The following is a 12,841-nucleotide window of genomic DNA, read 5'->3' as shown; positions in this document are numbered from 1 at the left end:
TGAGTGCATGTGGTGCACCCAGCATAAAAGAGATGGCACATAAATACGATTCCTTTTGCCTTCCCACTTCCCGGCCCCCTTGTGGGTCTGAGGCTTTTCTTAGACAGAGCCCTGACCCCAAAATACAGCCCGGGAGCTGCACAGAGCATTCCCAGTGTTCAGTTCCATCCTACACGATTGGGCTGTTTGGGGTCAGCGTGTGCAGGCATTTAGAGGCTAGGTTCCCACCTGAGGTCCCGGCACCCACTCTTAACTATTGGGTTGGCAGGTGCTGGTGTGGTGAGGCTCATAAGCATGTTAGCATCTCAGCAGTGGGCAGACAGCCCACAAAGAGCAGCCCCCATGGGCACAGCTCATTTTTTGTGTGCACAGTAAGAACATAAATGGAATGTGTGCACGTCCAGCAGCAGGACCCAATGGTTCCCTCTAAAACAAACAAACAAAAAAAAAAGTCCAGGGCTGGAGATCAGTAGGCATCTGGGTAAACAGAGGCAGGAGAGATGCTGGTGGGGTGGGGAGCATCCAGACCCCCAAACACCTCAGAGTGGTCAGAAGTGGACATGCTGGAAGACAGGAAGGGGGTATGGAGAGGATGAGGGAGAAAGCACGAGGGAGGCAGGAGATACCAGCCTCCTTCCGGCCTCTATGCAGCTGTGAAGGCCCCTTTCTCCTGAGCACAAAGGCACAGTGATCCACAGCAGGGCGGAAGGGGCATGACTCTGCCTCTTGCCAGCCTTCCTGAGCACCGGCCCTGCTGGTGGACAGAGCAGACGGAGAAGGAAGGACAAGCCTGATGCAAAATGAGGGGGGCAGAGGGCATGACCACCCGGCAGTGTGCACAAGAAGGGGCAGAGTTTTAATTTTTAAAATATTTTAAGGGGATCCCTGGGTGGCGCAGCGGTTTGGCGCCTGCCTTTGGCCCAGGGCGCGATCCTGGAGACCGGGGATCGAATCCCACGTCAGGCTCCCAGTGCGTGGAGCCTGCCTATGTCCCTCTGCCTATGTCTCTGCCTCTCTCTCTCTCTCTGTGTGACTATCATAAATAAAAAAAAAAAAAAAAAAATTAAAAAAAAATAAAATATTTTAAAATGCACGTACCACAGCAGCCAGCTAGTGCATGTAGTTGGTACAGAGTAAGTACTCGTTGAACAAATGAATTTTGTTCTCCCCAAACACTGCCCCCAATGTAGTAGTGGTTCCATGGCATTGTCTCCAAGAAAGCCAAGCCCTACACTTCAGTGGCCCCAGAGGAAAAACCGAATCATCATGAGCACACATGCATATGGTTAAAACTGAATTCATGGGGTATGTATAGTTTTGTGTTCTAGGGTTGGTTTTTTATTTTTCTAATTTTAACATTATACTGTGAGCATTTCCCATGTCAACTAAAATCTAAAATATGACAAAAGGCTAATTGCCTTCAATGCAAAGAGCTCTTACAAAGCAGTAAGAAATCAATGGCCAAATAGGAAAATAGACACAGTTCAAAACAGAGATTCACAAAAAAGCAATACAGAGTCACTAAGCACAAGAAAATAATATTTGGCCCCACTCACCTACCAGTGGTCTCTTTTTGCTTTCAGTTTATTTTTAACAATTAATTTTTTTATTTGTGAGAGCAAACTCATGAGCAGGTGAGGGGGGTGGCGGTGCAGAGAGGCAGAGGGACATGACATGGGGCTCGATCCCAGGACCCTGAGATCATGACCTCAGCTGAAGGCAGACACTTAACTGATTGAGCCACCCAGACACCCGTCAGTTTAAAACATTTAATAATAGTCTTATGGAGAGCTGGCGTGGCGTCAGGAACAGACGCAGCTACATACCTTTGGTGGGAACACTGGTTAGTACAACCTCTTTGCAGGCCTAATTGGTAAATCTGCCAAAATTTCAGCTGCATATAATCTTTGACCCAGAAATTCTACTTTAAAAATTTTATGCTACATATATACTCATACAAATATAAAAACAACCTTAGGTACAAAGATATACATATTATTTATATTTTTTAAAAAATGAGAACCGGGGCACCTGGTTCTCAGGTGGCTCAGTTGGTTAACACCTGCCTTCAGCTCAGGTCATGATCTTAGGGTTCTGGGTTTGAGCCTCGGGTTGGGGAGCCTGCTTCTCCCTCTCCCTCTGCTTTTCCTCCTGCTTATGCCTGTTCTCTCTCTCTCTAATAAATAAATAAATAAATATAATATTTTAAAAAATAAAAATAAAAAACCAAGGGCCTAAATATCCATCAAAGGAAGATTAGCTAAATTAACTGAAAATCACTAAATGTTTATCAGTAAATAAGTTATGGTACAACCACACCATGAAATACTGCAAAGTGCTAAGACAAATGCAGTGATACAGAAAGCTGTTCAAGCAACATTGGCAAATGAAAATAAGCAAAACATCAAGTAGAATGTTTAACATGCTCTCATTCATTCAACATAAACTATACATGTGTGCATGCCTGTATACACGTGTGTGTGTACGTATTATGTACATATAGATGCCTAGATAGTTCAGGAAATACAAACACAAAACTATTGTTGCCTCAAGGCAGAAGAAAGGAGTCTTATTTCCTAAATTTACATCTTCCAAGAAGTTTGAATTTTTTTTCTACCATCATCGTGCATTACTCATATAATTAAAAATAGTAATAAAACCAGAGAAAAGGGCAGCCCTCAGGCACCAGATCAGATCAATTCCTGATTTAGAAATAAACCAGTTCTGGCTCTTGGGCTGGAAAGAAGAGAGGATGAAGCAGCAGGAAAGGGAGGAAGCTGAGTCATTCCAGGTCCCAGACCCACTCCCAAGGGGATGCGCAGCAATTCTCCCCCCACAGAGTGAGCAAACCTTAAGGGGGCTTCCAGGGACTGGGTGGTTGGGGGCGGGGGTCAAGGACACGGACCCAGCCAGCTGGCCTGAGCCACAGGGACCTACCATCTGTAATGACTGTCTCAGGAGCAGGGCCTGGGGTGCTGCAGGGTCTGTCAGCCTCCAGGGAGCCAGGATCCCTCGGCCCAGCCTGGGAGCGGGCGTCCTCCTCGCGGACGGGGGCAGGCGTCCACCGGGGAATGTGAGAGGTGCCCTGGGAGATGAGCTCGTTCAGGTAATGCTCAATCACCTCCTTCCCCTGGAAGCCAGAGAGACCAGAGGCACATGAGCACCAGGGCAGGAGAGCGGGGTAACCGCGTCAGCCTGGGAGTCACCCCCACCTGGCTGCAGTCCCAACCCTGACATGTGGCTTTTGAGCAGTTGAAATGCTGCTGGTCTGAAGGGAGATGTGCTGTGTCAAATATGAGCTGCATTTCCAAGAGTTTATACGGAACAAAAAATGTAAAATAATTCATTAATAAGTTTTCTGTGGATAACAGATTGGATAAAATATCTTACTAAAGGAGTTTCACCTGTTTCATTATATGGAAAGTCTTCCATACTCAGTGATGGGCCAGAGATCTTTACACAGCAACCTTTTTAACCAGGAGAAAGCATCCCAGAAAGCCCTCCCTCTGTCCAGAGTTTATCACACAAGCCCCAGACATCAGGGAGCATCAGGATAATATTATGGTGCCTCCAATATGGGCTGAGTAGTTTCCACTTATCTTGTGTTATGGTCATTATTCAGACACCCATTCTATGGATGAGAAGACTGAGGCCAAGGAAGGTGAAGGATCGATCTTGCCCAATGTCACTTGGGTTGTCAGGTGACAAAGTGGGTTCTGAGCCAGGACAGCAGGCTCTGAGGTCTATGTACCTTCCTCCTGGTAACTGACGGAGCCCACCCCTTACCCTCCTGACGTTGGCTGTGTACTGCTTCATGGCAAGCTTCTCCAGGGCACTTTCGAAGCCAAAAAAGGACCGGATGTCGAGTGAGGCAGATTGCTCAAAGCACGTCCACTCTTCATTCTCAGGGTGGACCTGAAAGCCAGGCAAGGGTGATGACAAGGTCTCAGTGCAGGGGACGTCACGCCCTCCCCGGGGGGCTCTCTTGATGATGTGGGCCTAGCCAGAGCATGCAACAGACAGCATCTCACAGCCTGGCAACACCGGAGGGTGGGGACAGCGGCCCTGCTCAGAGAACAGTTCGAAGTGTTAGAAAACAAAGAGCCTTCTCTTGAAGGGACCAGAGAAAGTGGGTCTGGTATCTGCATGCCTCTCCCTTAAAAACTTTTATATAAAAAATTAAAAATTAAAAAACTGTTGTATAATGATATATTTAAATGAGTAACATATTTGATATATAATCATATATAAGCAAGTTATGCATAAACTAGTATATATTTTAGATATATATTTTGAAGTATTTATTGTATATTTTTATATATTATATATTATTATATTTATTTTTATTTATTATATTATATTAATATATTTACTTTTATTTACATATACTATTTATTAAAATTAACATATATATAAGCAAGGACAAACTTGGTTGACACAGCTACTATGCAGACCCAGGCTGCGTACTTCACAAACATGGGGGCAGAAGCATTACTGTGGGCAGAAGGAGTCTGTTAAATATGCAGATGCCTGAGCCAAATGGGTCCAGTGTGGAGCCTGGAAACCTGCATTTCCCAAGTAGCCTTGGTGATGCTGATTCAGCTACTGGCCAAACTCACTCTCAGAAATATTGCCCTAAAAGTGACTTATTAAAAAACTGCCACCCACACTTTCCTACAGGTAAACATCTGAACATCCTGGGCCCAGCTGCCAGAAGGCCCTAAGGGGAGCTGGACGTGTGGAAAGAAAAAGCAGTGGGCATTTACTGAACACCTGCTCTATATAAGGCACCATGCCAAGTGCTAGAGACCAGAGAGTTGAACAAAGCAATGCCCCCCTATGGAGGAGGCTTCCCCTGAAACATCTCTAATGCACCAGAGTTATGACGCTCGACTTAGCATCATGAAAACCACCACTCGAGATCTAGCACAGGCTAAGGGGGCTTTGCCTACATTATCTCATTTACTGAGGCAGATTCTGGTGGCAGATAGGCAAGGGGTGGCCTGGGAAGGGGAAGCAACTTGCCCAGTTTCATTCAGCAAGAAAGTGGCAAATGCCTCCAGACTCCTCCAGCCCCTGGGCCAGCAGGACCCTGTTACTATAGCCCCCATCCCCAGACTTCACTTGCCTACTTCAGGGTCTTCACACATGCTGTTCCAACCCCAGGACTCTATTCCCAGCCCTCTCAACTGTCAGCTCTCAGCTTCAGTGGCTACTCCTCAGAGAGGCCGGAGGGACACTGTCACCTAAGACAGTGCCTCTCCCCTTCTCTTCCCTAATCCTGTCTGCTGGACCCCTTCTTAGCACTTGCGACAAAGCTGTAAGAATATGTTGACTTTTTTTTCCTGTCGGTGTCCCACTGGAATGGAAGTCCTTGTGAGCACAACAGTCAGGCAGACTTGTCCACCCCTGGGTGCCCTGGCAGTGTGCCTGGCACATAGTAGGTGCTCATTCAGTGTAGACCGGAAAACAATAGCATTCGCTCTTAATTATATTAAGAGGTAACACACATAGAGGGCTTAGGGCCAGGCACTCTTCTAAGGGGTTTGGATACTTTACTTCCCTTAAGTCTCAATACAACCCAAGTGTCAGGTGCAATCCTTAACCCCATTTTACAGAAGAAACTAAATGAAGGCGCGTTTTTCATGGAGGAAGGAAAGGAAAGAGAGAAGAGGAAGAGGGAGGCATGTTGCTGGATTTCACCAGCAAAATACAGAGTGCCACATTTGAATTTCAGAGAAACAAAGAATAACATTTTGTTAAGTATGTCCCGAGCAATATTGGAAACTACTTAAACGAACACATAAGTATCAGCTGTGTATCTGAATTGCAGATGTGAGTGTCCCAAGTGTCCCACATCTTTTGTGACAAGTCCTGGGGGCAAGGGAGGGGGGGTGACGCACGGACTGCAGGGCCCAGGCTCACCGTGTAGCTGCAGTTCTCGTTGACCACGACGCGGCTGGCAAAGGTCTCGTTGTGGGCTTCAATGAGGAGGGTCCTTTCCCTCCAGTTCAGCACGTTTCTCTGCACGAAGACCACCTGCTCAACGCCTGCAATCTGCAAGGGAAGGGACAGCGGGGGCCTGCAGGACATGGGGCCTCCCTAAGGCCCTGCACCTGCCCACCCTCTGGCCGGGATCCCAAGCCCTGCACTGCGCCCCCAGACCCATCCCCCCACCCCCGCACCTGCCCTCCAGCCCTGGCCCTTGTCCTCAGCCTATCAAGCAGCCCCTAGGCCTAGGGCCTTGGCAGACAGACAAGCGGGTGACCCACACCCCAACCCCAGTAGCTTAGGGGCAACTACGCTCCCACACATTCAGTCCACCACCTGAACCCACGCCAGGTCCCCAGGTCCCCATGCTCCCCACCCCTCCGGGTCTGCTCCTCCGCGGGGTGTCCCCTCCTCCCCACCCACCTTCCGCAGCAGCCGGGGAGCCTCCACACGCAACCTGCAGCTCCGCTCCACCACGTGTACCGCCCCGTCGGCGCTGCGGGACTCGCACAGGACCTCGCTGCCCAGGAAGACGGGGATCTGCGGGCAGGTGGGGAAGCGCTTCTCGTAGGCCTGGGGGCAGAGCCGGAGTGAGTGCCAAGGGGGCTGGGGCTGGGGCGCCTGCTGCCCGCTGCAGCCCGGACCTCAACCCTCCTCCCTCCTGCTGGACTGCCTTCCTGGCCCAAGGTAAGAGCAGTGGCCACTGCTGTTTTGCCAACAAGGCATCATTTTAACATCTGTTTCAGAGCCGTGACACCCGGTGCGTGAACAGCAGTTTGGCAAATCACTCTTTGGCTCTGCATTTGAGATTTCACCCTCAGAAGAGTGGGCTTGCCTGGGGGCATTTTAAAAGAAGCTGTCTTTCAGAAAAAAAAAAAAAAACACTTGACATAATCTAAACCTCTTCATGACAAAAGCACTGAACAAACGAAGAATAGAAGGGAACTTCCTCAACCTGATAAATCACAATCAACATCATACTCTATGCTAGAAGATGGAATACTCCCCCCCCCGCCCCAGATCAGGAACAAGGCAAGGATGTCCACTCTGGCATTGTCTATTCAACACTGTCCTGGAGGTTCTCGGCCTGGCAGTTAGGAAAGTGAAAGAAATAAAAGGCATCCAGCTTGGAGGATGAGAGTCTGCGCCCAGTTCCAGAAGTGCCGGGGTAAGAGCCACTGTAGGGTAAGCCCGCACGCATGGCTGACTGTAGCCAAGTGGGGTCTGCTCCAAGTGCCTGTCACAGCCCACATGCCAGGCAATCGGGATCAAAGCAGCTCCAAAAATAGTGCAGGCATCTGAGGACAGCACCTCCTCTCCCATCCCTCAGGGCTCCTCCCAGCTCAGAAGGGCAGAGGCGGGGGTGGGGGGTGGGGATGGAACTCTGACTGGTGCCCTTGGTATCACCCCAGGGCCCACAAGGCCAGCCCACTGTGTCTTCCTGCCATATGCTGAGCCTTGTACAGACACAGCAGACACAGCAGGGTTAGAATAAGGAGCCCTTGTTCCCCAGGGGACAGTGCACCGGGGGCAGGCATTTGTCCACTGGGGAGGAAGCTGCATAGCAAAGTGAGCAGATCCTGCGGTGGTGGCCAGCGTGGGGTCTGAGGGGGCCCAGCTCCTCCTCCCCCCAACAGAGGCAAGTCCTTTCCTCCTGTAAGCCTCTTCTGCCATCTGGAAAATGGGCACATACCAAGTTGGCCTCCCTGAGTATGAAACCAGCTTGGCTACGTACGCAGAGCCTGGCTTGTTTAAAGCAACCAGAGTTTTCTCTCCTCCACGGAATAAGACCCAAACATAGCCAGACACGGGTTTGCAAGAACTGCACATGGCTCCCTACCAGCCATATCTGAGTAATCCTTTGCCACCAAATGTAGAAGGGAGCCAGAGGAGATGGCTTGGGCTCACCTCCATGATAGGAAGAGGGATGCTGACATGTTTTGAAAGTATGTGGAGGGGAAACTGGTGCATGCTTGAGAAATGGGCAGGCTCAGGTCATGTCTCTGCTACTTTCTTACTGAGTGACCTTCTGAGCTTGTTTTCCTCATCTGTAAAATGGGTTGGTGAGGAAGTCACCAGATGGTGTCTCAGAGCAGTCTGCACACAGGGAGCCCTGATTGTGCTCCTCCAGTTGTGCGCTTTCTTCCACTTAATCCTCTGGATGGCATCCCCATTGCACAAATGAAAGAATGGGAACAGAGAGGCCCAGTAACTTACCCAAGGTCACACAGTGAAAACTGGTGAACTTGGATTTGAATCCCAGTGTGGCCCAGTCCCTGTTCCCTAAGGAAGACTTTGCTCATTAGCCAGCATGTTCTTCTGGGTGGCTGGGACACAGCCAGGCATTGTCCCCAGGGCCAAGTGGTCACGATTTCCTCCTTCTCCACCATTAGGACTTCAACTCCTGCAAGCCCATGGGCACACTGCCCATGAGTGTCTGCACTTCCTCTAACTATTCCACAGGCTCTCCTTTTCTCCAGATGAAATGACGTACTCAGAACAGGCCTGCGAAGCCCAGAACATGTCCCCTACTCCATACTGTGGCCCACCAGCCCCCTTCACTCTGCCCCAGCCAGGCTAGCCTTGCTGTTTCTAGAACACATTTTTATGGGTTCCATTGGGTGCCAACCCTCCTCCCCACCACCCACAAAATTCATGTGTCCTACCTCGTATCTCTGAATGTAACCTTATCTGGAAATAGGTCATTGTAAGTGTAACTAGGATGAGGTCATACTGGACTGGGAAGATCTCTAATCCAATATAACTGGTGTTCTTATAAAAAGGGGAGATTTGAAAAAAAAAAAAGCAGGGGGGAGATATGGTCACAGACACTCATACAGGGAAAACACCACATGAGGATGAAGGCACAAGTCTGGGTTATTCCTCAACAAGCCAAGGAATGCCAAAGTTTACCGGCAACAGCAGAAGCTAGTAGAAAGGCATGGAACAGATTCTCCCTCAAGCCCCCAGAAGGAACCAACCCCACCAACGCCTTGATCTCAGACTTCTAGCCTTCAAACTGCGAGATAGAAAGTTTCTGCTGTTTAAGCCACCCAGTTTGTGGTACTTTTTAATGTCAGCCCCAGGACACAAATGCACCTTCCATCTCTTCCTACCACATGGCCTTTGCACAAGCTGTCCTCTCTTCTTGGACCACTAATCAGTTCACTTGACAGTGAAAGAGGAGGGAGGCCTAAGTAACTGAGAATTCCAGACAGGTCGGAGACCTGGATTAGGGGCTAAGGAGATTCTCTAGCTTCAGGGACTCATCTGTGCTGGTCCCTCCTCCTGGGACATCTTCCCCCACCTCCTCCTCAGCAAGGCTGTCTCTTCCTTCCCTTTTCTGTCCTTTGAGCCTATTCATTTCCTTGATACCATTTATCACACCCTTTAGCCATATCCTAGCTTGCATGTGGCATGCCAAAGGCCTGGGCTGCATGTTTTTCCACGGCACTGACCTCAAACGTGCCTGTCTCAGTTTTTGGCACACAGTAGGACTAATAAATGACCACAAGCAAAGAAAAAAATAATTTAAACTTGATCATCCAAAAAGCCCCAAGAGGGATGCCTGGGTAGCTCAGTGGTAAAGGGTCTCCTTTGGCCCAGGGCGTGAATCCGGAATCTGGAATCGAGTCCTGCATTGGGCTTCCTGCTTCTCCCTCTGCCTGTGTCTCTGCCTCTCTCTGTGCATCTCATGAATAAATAGATAAAATCTTTTTAAAAAATAAATAAAGATTTTATGTATTTACATGAGAGACACACACACAGAGAGAGAGAGAGGCACAGACATAGGCAGAGGGAGAAGCAGGCTCCATGCAGGGAGCCCGACGTGGGACTCGATCCTGGGTCCCCAGAATCATGCTCTGGGCCGAAGGCAGCGCCAAACCACTGGGCCAACCAGGCTGCCCTAAAATCTTTAAAAACAAAACACAAAGTCCCAAGAAAAGATCCCCAGAGGGGAATGACAGGCCGTGGAGACAGGGCATCCAACTGAGCTTCACCAGGCTGACTTCCTGTTGTAAGAGACCTCTAGAGTTAGAAGAGCTCCATCTGGAGCCCCCAGATAACAGTGGAGGGCAGAGGGCGGAGGGCTGGTCAGCAGCAGACAGCTGCTTGGACACAACTTGCCCTGACCCTGAAAGGGAAGATGCTATCTCCCTCAAGTAGCAATGACGGAGCTATGCCAGGCACTGGGGCGGGGAGTGGTCAGAGCTCAGGTCCCATCTGGAAGGCAGGAGCTCCTAAAGAGTCCAACCCAGTGCCCTATCTCCTGCCGGAGAGTCCCCAGGGTTGTGCGGTCCAGCGTCAGACATTGTTGCTACTAACATTCACGGGGCGCTCACTACATCATCAGCGCCCCAAGATGGAAACTAGTATTCCCCCCATTTTACAGATAGGCAAGTGCAGGCTTGGGAAGGCATCCCACAGTCAGTAAGTGGTGGGTCTGACCCAGACCCCAGCCCTGAACCACCCTATCCTGCCTCTTAGGGGACTTTGGCTACATCACAAGTGTCAACAGTTTGGAAATGCTGAGACTTTCTGGCCTAAACCTGTGAGCCAGGGGGACCTTCGCCTTTGGCACATGGCAGGGTCTTACAGAACCAGACAGTCCACAGGACCCTCCCTACAGGCTCGTGTCCCCACAAATCAGGCCTGAGCTTCCCTGTGCTGAACAGGCACATGGTTTGGACCCCTCAGGGACACAAGGTAGCAGAAGGATTCGGTTACAGCCCTCTGCCAGGTGGCTAGAGAGGGACACCCAAGCCTCCTCACTCAGAAAGGAAGCTGGTCCGAGGCCCAGAACCCGCCCATGCAGGGCCGCAGCTGGGGTAGGCAGGGACCAGTGGAAACTTCCGTTGACTGCCTCCCCTGGGCCTCCATCCTGTAAAAATCCACAGTGACACACTTAGGATGCAGAGATGGGCAGCTGGACTCCTGGCCAGACTTGCCTACCTCCCGCTGGGTGACCTTGGACACGGGCAAGTCCTCTCTCTCCCTTTTCAGGCTCATCTGTAACGTGGAGTAATTCACTCGCAATGAGCACTTGGTTGTACCCGTTTCCTTTATTTGTGCGTCATAACTGCTGACAAGAAGTCATCGGCCCAGGCAGTGAGATTTTTCCCCTCCCACCAAATCCTTGGGGCTTGTCAAAATGACATAGTCAACACTCAGTAGACATTTACATGATGAATGAGTGAATGACAGCATTCCGTACCCATTAAGGGCATGGACTCTGGGGCTTGGGTCCAAATCCCTGCTCTGCTTCTTACCAACTGTGTGGCCTTGAACGAGTCATCAAGCTCTCAGTTCCTTAATGTACTCATTTGTTCAAAGGAGAATAAGAAAAGTAGCTACCTTGCTGAGTTGTGGGATGTGTGGGGGGGAATGAAGGAGTCCGTTTTCGTAAAGTGCTGAGAACAGTGCCTGGCACATGGTTCGTTCTACATAAGCATTTGTTAAATAAATTTAAATTTTAAAAAAGAGTGAGATTCTATAAAGTACAGAAAAGCTATTTCTGCTAATCACTTGACAGCTGCTGCCTCCTCCCCCCCCTTCCTTCCTGCTCTTCCTCATGCAAATTCAAAAAAGGCTGGAAGCTGCTTACCCCAAACCTTCCACCAAGACTGTGGAAAGAAGATCCTAACTGCACTAATGTACTCTGACCTGGTACTTTGCCTTCTTTTCCATGCTGCAGCCTGGATTCGGGACACTGACCACTGTGACCTCATGCAAGGCACCCGCCTCCAGTCACACTCCTCAGGAGCCTTCCTCGATGACCCCCACCTGCCCGCTGCAAGCCTGGGAGACGCCCGCCCCCGGACAGACGAGTATCAAGTATCGATATTCTCATCTCCACCAACTTCTTTTTAAACTGAGATGGGGGCAGCCCTGGCGGCTCAGCGGTTTAGCGCCTGCCTTCGGCCCAGGGCGTGACCCTGGAGTCCTGGGATCGAGTCCCACATCAGGCTCCCTGCATGGAGCCTGCTTCTCCCTCTGCCTGTGTCTCTGCTCTCTCTCTCTCTCTCTCTCTCTCTCTCTCTGTCTCTCAAGAATAAATAAATAAAATCTTTAAAAAATAAATAAATAAAAATAAACTGAGATAGAGAGACGCTTGGGTGGCTCAGCAGTTGAGTGCCTGCCTTTGGCTCAGGGCATGATCCTGGGTCTGGAATCGAGTCCCACATTGGGCTCCCTGCGTGGAGCCTGCTTCTCCCTCTGCCTGTGTCTCTGCCTCTCTCTCTCTCTCTCTCTCTCTCTCTCATCTCTCATGAATAAATAAATAAAATCTTAAAATAAACTTGAGGTAGAATTCTCATACCATAAACTGCACCCATTTAAAGTGCCCATTTCGGGATCCCTGGGTGGCGCAGCGGTTTGGCGCCTGCCTTTGGCCCAGGGCACGATCCTGGAGACCCGGGATCGAATCCCACATCAGGCTCCCGGTGCATGGAGCCTGCTTCTCCCTCTGCCTGTGTCTCTGCCTCTCTCTCTCTCTCTGTGTGTGACTATCATAAATAAATAAAAATTTTAAAAAAAGTGCCCATTTCAGTGGGTTTTAGCACATTCACTGGGTTGTGCCTCCATCACCATCATCTAATTCCAAAACATGTCAGCACCCTGAAAAGAAATTCCCTACCCATTATTGTCAACCCCTAGGGTCCCAACCCCGGCCCTAGGCAACCAGTAACCCTCTTTTGATCTCTGCAGATTTGCTTTCTCTGGACATTTTTTTTTAAGATTTTATTTATTTATTCATGACAGACACAGAGAGAGAGAGAGAGAGAAAGAGAGAAGCAGAGACACAGGCAGAGGGAGAAGCAGGCTCCATGCAGGGAGCCTGATGTGGGAC

General features: G+C 49.8%; 1 protein-coding gene across 1 annotated transcript in view; it reads right to left on the bottom strand.

Annotated features, from left to right (window-relative positions):
- The window catches only part of SEC14L5 (SEC14 like lipid binding 5), a 41,826-nt gene that overhangs the window by 17,525 nt on the left and 11,460 nt on the right, over window positions 1–12,841 (bottom strand). The window contains exons 3-6 of the mRNA XM_055339335.1: window positions 6,415–6,564; window positions 5,926–6,057; window positions 3,787–3,915; window positions 2,938–3,130 (exon numbers count right to left, since the gene is read on the bottom strand). Coding sequence (XP_055195310.1) covers window positions 2,938–3,130; window positions 3,787–3,915; window positions 5,926–6,057; window positions 6,415–6,564 — 604 coding nt within the window. The remainder of the gene's footprint in view (window positions 1–2,937; window positions 3,131–3,786; window positions 3,916–5,925; window positions 6,058–6,414; window positions 6,565–12,841) is intronic.

Source organism: Nyctereutes procyonoides, unplaced genomic scaffold (genome assembly GCF_905146905.1).
Source record: "Nyctereutes procyonoides isolate TBG_1078 unplaced genomic scaffold, NYPRO_anot_genome, whole genome shotgun sequence".
In the NCBI taxonomy this organism is placed as follows: domain Eukaryota; kingdom Metazoa; phylum Chordata; class Mammalia; order Carnivora; family Canidae; genus Nyctereutes; species Nyctereutes procyonoides.
The sequence above is the reverse complement of the archived record's forward strand: the minus strand, read 5'-3'. Positions and strand labels throughout refer to the sequence as shown.